Source organism: Pogona vitticeps, chromosome 2 (assembly GCF_051106095.1).
Source record: "Pogona vitticeps strain Pit_001003342236 chromosome 2, PviZW2.1, whole genome shotgun sequence".
Classification (NCBI taxonomy): Eukaryota; Metazoa; Chordata; class Lepidosauria; order Squamata; family Agamidae; genus Pogona; species Pogona vitticeps.
Window position 1 is genome coordinate 79,405,735 of NC_135784.1, and position 13,332 is coordinate 79,419,066.

Below are 13,332 nucleotides of genomic sequence, written 5' to 3' on the forward strand. Positions count from 1 at the left end.
GCTTGGCCTATACTTGACCTTTGAAAAGAAAAGGGGGGACTCAATAACAGCATCCCCCCAACACCCTTTGCAGGCCCCTAGTTCATATGTGTCATCTACTTAAAGTGATGGTTTTGTTTAGATGGCATATCCTGTTTTGACCATTAATGTCACTATTTCTTTAAGAAACATGCTACAGAGTCAGTGAATAAACTCTGGGAAAGGGAGAGAAAAAGCAGACCCCAATTTAATGTGGAGATTGTGATTGATAGCCTTGAGGAGCTTTACAGTGTGCTTTTGACAAATACTAGATTTTCCACAATTGACCTAGTTTACAGTGTAATGTCCATTGAACTGGGCAGAAGGGGTTGAAATGACAGAACTTTCTTCTTCTGCAAGATGCATCTCCAGAATTACTGATAAAACAAGCTGTCTCACCAAGAGTGGTCCAGGAGTGAAATGAGCTCCATGATTGCCTCACAAGACTGAGAGTCTGCTCAAAGAGCAGATAGGCTTTGTGCAGGATTCCTTCCTAACTGTACCTAGAAAACCCTAGTATTCCTAGTGAGCTGTTGTGAGCTGTCCAAGTGTTAGCTGAAGTTTCAGAGGGTTGCTCTGCTTATGAAATTCTCCAGGTAGGGAGAGAAATCTCAAAGTGACCAGTGCTAGAGGAGGAAATGTTTGCATTTGGTAGTTTTATACTATGGGCACCTTTCCCTTCCTATTTTCCAGTGGCACCAAGACTCACTGCTTCAAGCTGAATGCCTGAACACTGGCACATTAAAAGGCTAGGAGTAAGGAGAGGGGACTGGGAAGATAGCTGGTAGGTGTGTGCCCCTGGGCCATTGTGCCATTAGGAGCAAGGCAGAGAGAGTGGGACATCAGCCTCATGACACATGAGCCTCCTTGTTGCACATGCTCTGATAGAAGCAGCCAATGGAACTCCCCCAGTGGCCAACAGTGAGCTCTCTATAAATCCTTGCAACTGTGTAGATCCCGGAAAAACTCCATGAGTGGTGTGTGCTGTAGACACAGTTCCATGGGATGTGAATTTGAGCAAGAATGGTGACAGCTGTTGCATTTGCTGGGTACATTTTACTGTGAGTAAAATCATTCACCAAATACGGTGTTTTTAAATGAAGTTGTGGCTCTCATGATATTACCTGATGGGCAAAGTTTCATACAGGTTCTGAGCCCTTGTACCCATTTCTACAGTCACCTGGCCCAGATGCTGTTTTGCCCACTCCCAGTCCTTCCTGATCTACCATCCTGACATCCAAGGACTCATTGATAACACTGCAAGGGGCTCTTTTTGAGTTTGGGATCTGAAATCTCAAGGAATGTGATGCTACTGATAACTCTATTGGTAGTCTCCCCTCCAAGTATTAACCAGGTGCAACCCAGCTCAGTATCTGAAGTCAGTCACAGTCAGTATATTCAGGATTGTCTGGTAGGACTTAATGCCACCTCTAGGAAGCATGACCCCCTACACTGAAACTAAAAGATTTTACAGCTTGATACAGTCTCCAGTCAAGGTCACTGCTGTGTTCCAGGCAGCATCTTCGGTCCATACCTGCACTGTTCTTTATATCCATTCTCTGAAACAGCTATGAAGAAGGCAACCACGAATGTTCCTACATAAGTAAACTGTATCATATACAGTGGTGCCCCGCTAGATGATTACCTTGCAAAACAGTTAATTCGCTAGACGATGAGTTTTGCGATAGCTATAGCACTTTGCAAAACGGTGTTTCCTATGGGCGATTTTCGCTAGATGATGTTTTGGTCTGTGCTTCACAAGATGGTTTTTTTTCCTCGGGACTGTTTTTTGCAAGACGACGATTTTGACAGCTAGGTCCGCGACTCGCAAAACAGGTGTTTTCGGACTTTTTTCAAAAGACAGCGATTTTGACAGCTGAGCCACGTTTTACAAAACGGTTTTCCTATGGGCGATTTTTGCAAAACGACAACTATTTCTCCCCATTGGAATGCATTAAACGGATTTCAATGCATTCCAGTGGGGAACCGCATTTCGCAAGGCGATGTTTTCACTTAACAGCGATTTTTGCGGAACAAATTAACATTGTCTCGCGAGGCACCACTGTAATGACTTCAAGAGCAGCAGGATCCATTGTCACAATCCAGAAAAGATACACACCTACTGTACATAAGTAAAAGGAAAGTACAGGTGAAGGATTATGCCAGTAAAATACACCTCAAAAGAGTCCAAAGATTTTGGCAGAAGGGAAGGACATAAAAATTCTGATGTGGGATCTATTTGTTGAATTAGATCAGTGGTTCCCAATTTTTGGTCTCCAGATAGTCTTGGACTGCAACTCCCAAAAGTTTTCACCACAACCTCTGCTGGCCAGGATTTCTGAGAGTTTTATTTATTATTTATTTATTTATTATTTATTTATTTAATTTATATCCCGCCTATCTAGTCACGGTGGACTACTCTAGGCGGCCAACAACAGAGATAAAAAACAATAACATAAAACAGCATAATTACAACAGCAATTAAAAGTAGGGAAACAATAAAGGAGAGGAAAAAAATCAAAAGTTATCTGGTGAGAAGGCCTGCCGAAACATCCAAGTCTTTAATAGGTTCTTAAAGGTGCCCAGCGAGGGAGCCCCGCGAATACCAGGAGGTAAGTTATTCCAAAGGCGAGGAGCCACCGCTGAGAAGGCCCTATTTCTTGTTTTCTCTTTTCGGGCCTCCCTCGGCGTTAGGCTCCTCAGCCTCACCTCCTGGCTCGCCCGTGTGACCCGGGTAGAACTTGGTGGGAGTAGGCGTTCCGCCAAGTATCGAGGCCCTAAACCGTTTAGGGCTTTTAGTATTTATTTATTATTTTATTTATTTATTTGATTTATATCCCACCCATCTGATAAATCTATACCATTCTGAGCGGCTAACAACAACATAAATACAATTATAGTAACATAAATTAAAAATATCAATTAACAAACATAACATAAATCATAAATAATAGACAGATAAAAAAGAAAGATAAATTAAATTAAATTAAATGCTGGCAGGAGGGAAGGCCTTAACATAGACCCATGTTTTTAGCTGAGTTTTAAATGTACCCAGGGTAGGGGCTGCGCGAATCTCAGGAGGGAGATTGTTCCAAAGGCGAGGAGCTACCGCCGAGAAGGCCCAGTTTCATGTCTTCTCCCTCCAGGCCTCCCTCGGCGTCAGGCTCCTCAGCCTCACCTCCTGGCTCGCACGGATGATCCGGGTAGAACTTGGTGGGTGAAGGCGTTCCGCCAAATATCGAGGTCCCAAACCGTATAGGGCCTTATATGTAAGCATTAAAACTTTGAAGTCGATACGGAAACGAATGGGCAGCCAATGCAGTCTAGCCAGGATAGGAGAAATGTGATGGTATTTTCTCCCTCCAGTGAGGAGTCTGGCTGCTGCATTCTGCACCATCTGAAGTTTCTGTATCAACCTCAAAGGTAGCCCCACGTAGAGCGCGTTGCAGTGATCTAATCTTGAGATTACAAGCGCATGCACTAAGGTGGTGAGCGCCCCCGTGTTGAGATAGGGCCGCAGCCTGGCGATCCGCCAAAGATGGAAAAAGGCGGAACAGACCACCGACGCCACCTGTGTTTCCATGGTAAGCGTCGGGTCCAGGTGTATGCCCAAACTGTGGACCCCACTCACCGGAGCCAGGGTCGCCCCCCCAAACGAGAGAGAGCCGACCAAGTCACCAACCACGGGGGGCCCCACCCTCAGGACTTCCGTCTTGTCCGGGTTCAGCCTCAGGCTATTCTCCTGCATCCATTCCAGTACGGTCCCCAGGCAGTGCTGGAGGGACAGGACGGCATCACCTGCAGTTGGTAAAAAGGAGATGTAGAGCCGGGTGTCATCAGCATACTGGTGACACGACGCTCCACACCCCCTGATGACCCCAGCTAGCGGCCTCATGTAGATGTTAAATAGCATTGGGGAGATAATCGACCCCTGTGGAACCCCGCAATTGGAGCTCCACGGGGCCGAGATACTCTCCCCAAGCTGAACTCTCTGGGGACGGTCCTCCAAGAAGGAACGGAGCCAGGCTAACGCCAGGCCACCGATTCCCAGCTCGGAGAGCCTCCCCAGGAGGATACCGTGGTCGACGGTATCAAAGGCCGCCGAAATATCGAGGAGGACCAACAGAGATGTTTTGCCCCTGTCAGCCTCCCTCAGCAGATCATCATACAGGGTGACCAATGCTGTCTCTGTACCGTGACGCGGCCTGAAGCCTGACTGGAATGGATCCAGGGCATAGGAACATTTGGAGACCACTGAATTGGATGTTGATACTGAAGATGGTATTTGTGTCACATGGACTGCAATGTTAAGATGGTGTTAGGAATTAAAGATTACACTGATTTTTAAGATATTGTCACCTTTGTTTATATTTTTGTAATTGATTATGTTTGTGTCTCAAAATAAAGCTTATAATAATGGAATAATTCCACATGGCTGAAATCCTGTTCTGTTAGTTATGTCGCATAAGACATCAGCCACAGTGATTTTTCAAAAATCAAAAATATCTACCCTCTCACCACCAAATGTTCTGAGGGGCCCATAGAATAGTTTGGGGCAGTGGGATGTGGGGAAGTCTTTAATTTCCAGAAAAACACACCCAGCCCTACTGCTAATAAAGTCATTGAGGTAGCAGCAAATTTTGGAAATTAAACATTATCCCCATTCTGCCCCCACCCAGCAGTTTCCCCCAGATGAAGAGGATTCTATGGGGTCCTTCAGTTATTTTTTGTTTTCAAAAAAAATTTTGTTTTAAAAAAAAATCGTGTCTGATGATATCATCAGCCTTCTATGCATAGCTGCAAAAACAGGATTTCAGCCAATATTTGAGTATTTTGGGGTAATATATATCCCTCCGTTTAATCAAACATCTATGCCCCTTTGATGGTTTATAGTAAAATTTCATTTAGAATAATCAGCTCTTTAGGTAATGAGACCTACCCTGTTTCCCCCCAAAATAAGACCTAACCTGAAAATACAGTGGGGTCTCAACTTAAGAACTTAATCCGTATTGGAAGGTGGTTCTCAAGTCGAAAAGTTCTTAAGTCGAATCTGCATTTCCCATAGGAATGCATTGAAAACCATTTAATCCGTATCTGCTCTTTTCTGTCCATAGAAACTAATGGGAAGCTGCTATTCTGCCTTCTGCCACTGGAGGGGGATATTTTCTTTCTTTTTTCCCCTTAGGTTCAGGGAAGACAGGGAACACTAAAGGCAGCACTTTAGAACTCTTTTTTTAAAAAAACGAAGCCAATTTTAAATAATGTTTTAAAGCATGTTGTGCTGATTTTTTCAGCACAAAGGCACTCAGGCAGGCTTTTTAGGTGCTGAGCAAGCCTCCGGAAGCCTGCTCAGAGCCAGCCCATCAGCTGTTAGGCGGGGAGAGGAGCGGGGAAAACCACAAAATGGCTGCCAGGCTCTTTCTGGGTGTCGGCTTTTAGCTCTTTCTTGCTCTTTTTCCTGTGGTTTGGGGGCTACCAAGGCCTGGTAAGTGACTTTATTTAACAGTACAGTATTTATTTTTAAGTTTCTGACCCTTTCCCCCCCCTCCAGAAGCCTCTAAGGGGAGGGAGGGGGGACTTTTTTCCCTGTTCATAACTTGAGGGAAGTTCGCATGTCGAGTCCTTACCTATAGGGCAGGTTCGTAACTCGAATTGTTCGCAAGTCGGGTCGTTCGTAAGTCGAGACCCCACTGTAAGCCCTAGTATATGTGAGAGAGATCAACCAAGTGTGCTGTTCTCCACAGAGAACAAACAAGAAGTGACAGACAGTTGCGTTGGAGGAGAGCTGATTAAGATAGACGAAGGAGAAATGGGGAGGAGCAAAGCAGTAGAGGTGTTTCTAGCAGAGGGAAGACAGAAGCAGAAGTGGGCAGAGTTGGACTTAATGAGGTGGTACGAGATAAAAGAGGAGGAGAGGAAGGAGAAGGGTTGAGAAGGAGGAAAGGATAACAAGCACGCAGACGGACAGAGTGGAGTTACAAAGGTACAAACAGAGCTGGTGAGGGAATTCCCTAATTTAAGAACAGGAGGAGGACTGTTACCTGATCCCCCACATTTGCTTGAAAGAGATAAGGCAAGAGGGAAAGGAGGATGGAACACAGCAATGGTGCCACCTGTCCAGGATTCGGGGAAGAAAGAGACCCTTACTGGTACCAGCAGTTACCTTCGCTATCTAGAGGGGGATTATGTGAAGCATCCCTGCTGTGGGACGATATGTGCGGTCTTGAGCTATCCAGTGCGGAACCAAGTAGGGGCAAGTCCATTTGGGATGAAGAAATAACGAAAGGCATAAGAGCAGTAGACTTTAATAAGATTAAGAGTTACAAGTTGTTGCCTGAGTTGAATGCCTTAGATCCTTTCTCTGTTGGAGTTACTGATGTTACAAAGAATAAAGAGCCGTTATTTGTACCGTTGGCATCATCTCCATCTGTTTTTCCCATTGAAAGGAAGGGCCCGCCCACCAGTGACAAAGAACCCAATCACAGTATGATTTTTCAGGATGCCCATAATATAAGCCCTACCCCCAAAATAAGCCCCAGTTAAGTGAAACCCTGCCCTCCACCATTGTGCAGCAACCAGAAGAAGATGGCATGACGGTATTTGAATACATGTAGATAGTTGTACATGAAAAAAATAAAACATCCCCTGAAAATAAGCCCTAATGCATTTTTGGAGCAAAAATTAATATAAAACCCTGTCTTCTTTTTTGGGAAACACGGTAGTGGCAAGGCATCACCCTTCTGGTCATGAAAATGAACACAGGTTTTTTTCCTCTGTAGAAGGCCAAAAATCTTCTTTTTCTGTTTTTGTGCTCTCTCTTCCAGACCTGTCGAGATCAAACAGCTCCTTCCTGTTGTTGGAGTCTGAGGATGATCTGGCATTACAGTCGCTTCTTTTGGATGAAAAGAGGGCATGGCTGATGGCAGGTGCTAAGGATCACATATTTCTTTTCCATCTTGACAGCCCCACCAGAGAGCCTCAGAAGGTTGGAATACTGGATCTGTTGGTTGTTTGATTAAAATATTACATGAAGGTTACAGGGTTTGAGTTTGATTATTAGAGGCTAAGAGAAAGTCAGTGTCATGATATTTATGAACCATGAGGAAGGGGGGTATCCTCTGCTTGTATAGAGGAATGGAAGTAAGGCTGGCTAGATGCTATAAGATCTTAACTCTACCAAGTAGACTTGTCCACAAAAGCTCACATTAAAAAAATGTAAACATTAGCCTTTAAGGTGCCACCACGTTTTTGACTTTTTAAAAACTTTTTATTTCTGTTTTGCTTTTATCTATGATACTCTAGTAATAGGCTCTGGTCTGGCTCTTTTTTCAGCATGAATGTGTGGCTCTGTTGAATAACATGTGTGTATGTGTTTGGGTGATAAAATATTTTTAAATGGTTAATGTACTGGTTTGATAAAATTTACTTAAAACACCTGTTAAAATATGTGTCATTAATCTTGGAAAACTAGAATTGTTAACTGTGCAAGCTTAATTGTGTTCAGTGCTTCCTTGGATATCTAAACATGTCCACTTACAACTCAGCACTAGCACTAGAAGGCTGTAAATGTGTGGGAAACCCCTGTAAGGAGTAAATATTAGATATACAGCATGTCTAAGTGACAACTATCCCTATGCAACACCCTTAGACCATTCCAAACTGGGCCAGTTAAGAAAAACTAGTCGCACATCCTGAAGAGACTCTCATTGCTGTGTTCATCAGAAAATGCTGTATATGCCTGCTTTTTATTGTACTGTCTGGTTAATGCAAAAGACTCAGAAATGTTAAGGCAGGGTAGCTTACAGACATAAATAGCTTTAAATGGAAGCTTTTGAACTATTGTCTAAACACACACACTTATTCCCTTGTGCTTTTATGGACTTACAACCCATTTCCTGCACTTCAGATGGATAGATAGAAAGTTTTAAGGCTCTAGCTAAATGAACAGTATCAGAGCTTAGAAATGTTACTTTTTAAAATGTCAACTGCCAGAATCACTGGTTGTCTAAGACCATATTGTCCAAATCCAGTTAAGTGAAACCCCGCCTTCCTTTTTTCAGAACAGGGCTGTGCACAACACTTCTTGGCCAGTGCTATATATGTACAGGAAACACTCCTTGTCTGTCAAAAATCCATCTTAACAGCATTAAATGTGTGTGAAAGAAAGAAAGAAAGAAAGAAAGAAAGAAAGAAAGAAAGAAAGAAAGAAAGAAAGAAAGAAAGAAAGAAGCAGACACTGGATTGGATAAACATGCTGGGCATTTGAAACAATCAAACTCAAGTTGATGGCTTCCCTAGAGCATGGGGGAGAGGCAACTGAGAAGATCAGATCCACTGGGGATTGAGAAGCAAAGGCAGAGAGAAGAGAGAGAGAGAAGGCAGGGCAGAGAAGGCAGCTTGCAGCTGCTAAAGACCCTGCTCCTTTTTATTAGTCTGATGAGTCTGTGGCTGTATTCTCTCTTCCAGATTTTTTGGCCAGCTCCGAGAGAGCAGATGGAACATTGCAGGCTGGCTGGGAAGAATCCTGAAGTAAGCAGGTTTGAATTTTGTCCCCCTCAGTTTACTCTCGCAAACACACCTCATTGAAAGTGTGATATTTTGATTCTGCACAAATGTCAAGAGTGGGACGAGGATATAAGCAGACATTTGTTTTTGTGGAACAGGAGGAGCAAAGTTCTGTGTAGGCCAAACTACATACAGTATTGTGTACGTCAATGAAAGAGGCAATGCTGTTAATGCTGAAAGTGTCTGATTGTCACACCTCCCATACCTTACAAATTAGTCCTAGGGGTATGAGCCTGAAGGAAATAATGCCAAAAAATACCCTTCCCAACTGAAGGATTTATGTTGTTTAGTAAAAGGGGGGGGGGGAACCCACATCAAAATAAACAGTGTAGAACTCCAGCAGAAACAGTGAGACAAATGCCCCTCTAGTTGTGCCCTTTACCACTTTCACTATAGTTTCACTAGATGAATAGCTTTGAGTGAGATGAGGCAACTAAAATAGAGAAAGAGAACTTTGCAGTCGTTCATAGCAAAATTGTTAGATAACATTTGATGGGAAGGAGGGATAGGTGGTTCTCCAGAAGTTATTGAACTGCAATTCCTATGAGCCCTAGCATAATCCAGGGATCATGGAAGTTGCAGTTTAATGATATTTTGAGAACTGCATGTTTCTCAGCACTGCATTAGGTGCAGATATTTGTTATAGTCTAATAGTGAGAGATTTTCTTGCAGGGTGAGAATTCCAGGCAAACCAAAACTGTTCAAATAACTATGCTGTATTTGACTCTTTACCAGACAGAATGTGCCAATTTCATCCGCTTTCTCCAGCGTTTCAACAGCAGCCATGTGTTTGCCTGTGGAACTGGCTCCTATCAGCCTATGTGTGCCTTCATACAAATCAAGAGTGGAGCAGAGGTGAGCTGCATCCGTGGGGGCTGACCTTAGCATGTAGGAACAAGAAGCAATGGTTTCAGGCACCGGATTCCAGGTGGGGTCCTGGTTTTGCCCCTTCCACCTCTAGCCTCCACCTCTATGTATGCTTTTAAGAGAATATGAATGAGGGTCATGTTGTGTTTTCACTTCAAATAAAAAGACGAGCCCTTCTTAAAACCCAGAGGAAAAATGTCATCCATATCTCTGCAGTTGAATTCTGTACAGGAATGCCTGGTGATCCTTTCCATAGTATGGAGGGAAGATCACTCCAGCCAGACAACTCAGAAGTTGTCTTGTGTATGTGTCCTTTTACAGAGTACTCTAAAGATACCTGGTGAGAGCAGAGGGTGAAGGATGTAGGAGACATGGTCACTTACTCTCTTCTGGTATCACTAACTCCCTTGCTGGCATTTGTGCTCTCTATTACAGCAGTAGTAGCAACAACAGTCCTATCAGTGGATACGGCCCTGCTTCAGACTTTGGAAGAAGTACCTACCTACATTTAAACAGTAATAAATGGTTTAAATGTAGAGTTGGAAGGGCTGCAGAAGAAGAGAATAGGGCAAGGTGGTAGTCAAAATTTGCATGGCATCCTGAACTGGCATCTTCAGCTTTCTAGTTCTGGAGGTCTCCAAGAGTGCGATGAGCTAAGATGTCTGAGCTTGTTGGTTGGAAGTGTGAAATAGTTTCTTATTTTACTTTGATGTTTCTTTTTACCATGAGGGTCCAGCTTGAGATGAAATGTATGCTTTATTTGCAGGAACCAGGGATGTTAGCCATGCAGCTGATGACCTATTCCATTGAATCCGGGAGAGGGAGGTGTCCCTACAGCCCCCATGAGCGTTTCACAGGACTGCTCATAGGTAAAGCAGGCTATGAAGAGAAAACTTTGAGAGCCATATAAATCAGAAATGGGCAGACTTTAGATTTGTTGGATGTGCTTTGCTTTTCCACTAGAACCCTAACTAGGTCTAGCAACTAGAAACAGTTGCAAAAAGGTGGCCATTGAATTGCAGGACAAGGTACTTTTGGCTACCCCAGAGATTTGTTTTTTGGTTCAAGGAATGGATACCTTGCATGCAAACCATTTCTCATGGATAAAAGCTTAATTGTTTTAAGCTAGTGAGGTATTTCTTGCTGTTCCTGTTGTTAAGCATGTTTTAAGTTGGATACCTTTACTTGTTTACTGCTTATGACATGTGATGTACTTGTGGATTCTGTCCACCCCAACGTAGTCAACACAGTGATGGAAATTTTCTGAACAAATTCTGTGGGAGAAACCAGATTGAGCTTTTACCATGCTCCTGAATACTATAGAGACAAGACAGTCTACAAACTAGTTCATCATCTATACCAGTGGTTCTTAACCTTGGGTTACTCAGGTTTTTTTGGACTGCAACTCCCAGAAGCCTTCACCACCAACTGTGCTGGCTGGGGTTTCTGGGAGTTGCAGTTCAAAAACACCTGAGTAACCCAAGGTTAAGAACCACTGATCTATGCAATGTACTGTTTCTACCAGCATAACATCTGTGAATATCTGGAAAGAGACGTTTTTACATACTGGGACAATGTGGTGAAATCTGTGGTCAAAGAAGAACATGCATTGTTTTTCAACCTTCCTTAAATGCTGCTTGTGGTCTGGTGTGGGCTATTTTCCAGTGGCTTGATGATGTGCAGGAGATTGCTAACAATCCCAGTCCTGCTCTGTGTCAAGGCAGGACCTTTTTTTTTTTTTTTTTGCTTCTTCTAAAGCGATTCCTGTGTATGTTGAAAGGGTTGCTTTAAGATAAATCACATCCACATCAGCTTAGTATCAAGAAAAACATCTGAACTGTTTGAGCAGTACAGCAGTGGTACCAATTATCTCAGGAGGTGGGGAGTGCTCCAACACTGGAAGCATTCAAGAGAAAAATGGACAACCCTCTATAAGATCTGCTTTGATTTGGGTTCCTACACTAAGCAAGGGGTTGGACTTGATGGCCTTATAGGCCCCTTTCAATTAAATCGTTCTGTGATTCTTTTACCCTTTCCAGCACAATCAAGCACAATCCTACATCACCACCCTGACAATGGACGACAGTGCAGGAAAGAGTGTTATGTGGATTCCCCCATGGTTTATATTAAGAGAGTCCCTTTCAACAATTGCTCCTACAGTTTGTTATCTCTCATGTGCATCCACTCAGTTGCAGTTTTTGCTGCAGTAATCTCTATTTTCTTGAAACATTGGATTTGGATCCACACTCAGGGCTAAACTAGACAATACAGTTAACATATCATGAAAAGGAGAGCTCTCTTAAATGGAAAAGACTGAACATTTAGTCTAACATGAGGTTTCCTTCAATTCACATCTGGCAGATTAGTCTGCTTTTGTTTTGTAATGGTCAGATGGGAGATCGCATATCTCCTTTGCATGTCTCTTGCAGTGGCAGCACTGAAAGATTAGCATGCCTGGAGAGATAATGTTATAAGAGAAGGAAACTCTAAAGTGTGAGCTAACCCTTAATTATCTTTAGACCAGTTCCTCATAAACCAATACAGTAAAGAAATATAGTTATGACTGGAGTCCTGTTTATTTCAATGAGTTTACTTTAAGCATGAGTGAGTGTGAATTGAACATACAATTTTTTATCTCAATTTTTAATCTCTCTCTTATTTTATTCATTTATTTCACAGATGGGGAGTTTTATTCAGGCACTTCCATTGACTTCATGGGTAGCAGTGCTGCATTCTTCCGGACACAGATTGACAGATCTGATCAGAATTACATGCGGACGGAACAGAACCAAGATTATTGGTTGAAAGGTAAATTGGTGGTGAGATGAGCTGCTCAGAACAGAGTTTCTACTGAGTGATGAACCTGCAGTTGCCATGTAATTAGCTGTGCCATGTACAGTAGTTAGCTTTCCAGCTAGTTAGCTGCAAAGGAAAAAAAGGCTACTTTCCTGTTGGATTTTACTGATACCTCCACTCAAAAATGTAGGCTAGGGTGTGTGTGTGTGATGTGCAACCTGGGAAAACAATTATTGTTCCATTGAGGAGCACCTTGAGAACTAGGATGGGGAGTGTAACGGCCTCCTTCTACCTCACCAAGGAAGGTCGCTACGTCACTCCACTGTTACTCTTCTGGTAGTCTGCCACCATCCATCCCCTGCAATAAGTATCTTCAGGCCGGAATGGATTTCAAACAAAATAACTAAAGTTTATTGATTGGTACATTAAGATTGGTATAACAAATAAATCAGGTAATCACATAAAGAAAGGCTCTAGCTCACATAGACTCATATCTCCACACAATCTGATCACTATCTCATCTCAACACTCACAGATCCTGATCTGCCCCTCACACACATTCACACCACTATATATCCCAGCTCCTCCCCCTGATGTCCCACCTTCCGACCACCATTGGATGTTAACACTCCAGCCTAAACCTTGAAGGACAGGTGACATCATAGCTGTTTGTAACAGGGAGGACCTCATTCTGCAATTTCAGGTTGGTGCTTCGCCCCCCCCCCAATCATCCACAGGCGACCTACAGTCCTGCTAATATTTAAAGAGTGTTGAAACTGGTCTCAGCAAATGTACTAACAGAAATACAGTATATGATGTAACAAATTGTAGCTACAATATACATAAGTAGAAGACAGCTGTTGCCCTGCTTTGGGGACATCTGGTTGATTCAGCATATGGTAGATTGACCGTAGGCCTTTGATCCTGTAGGGCTTTTCTTATGTTTTTATGGCAACCTAACAACATTTGCAAGGCTGCAGATTTTCCATTCCTATAATGTGGATCACATTGAATATTAAGGAGGAAAAGATGAGCTTCTAAGGCACAAGGAGGAAGGAGGTGAATGGGATATACAGTGGTGCCTCG

General features: G+C 43.1%; 1 protein-coding gene across 4 annotated transcripts in view; it reads left to right on the top strand.

Moving 5' to 3' along the window:
- LOC110076425 (semaphorin-3D) overlaps positions 1 to 13,332 on the top strand; it is a 78,657-nt gene that overhangs the window by 30,777 nt on the left and 34,548 nt on the right. For 3 of the 4 annotated variants that reach the window (XM_072989798.2, XM_020788539.3, XM_072989799.2), the window contains 5 exons: positions 6,843 to 7,003; positions 8,485 to 8,547; positions 9,319 to 9,438; positions 10,217 to 10,319; positions 12,130 to 12,258. In XM_072989798.2, the coding sequence (XP_072845899.2) occupies positions 6,843 to 7,003; positions 8,485 to 8,547; positions 9,319 to 9,438; positions 10,217 to 10,319; positions 12,130 to 12,258 (576 nt within the window). Of the gene's footprint in view, positions 1 to 6,842; positions 7,004 to 8,078; positions 8,548 to 9,318; positions 9,439 to 10,216; positions 10,320 to 12,129; positions 12,259 to 13,332 lie in introns of those variants that run through there. The other variant, XM_072989800.2, reaches the window with a different exon arrangement.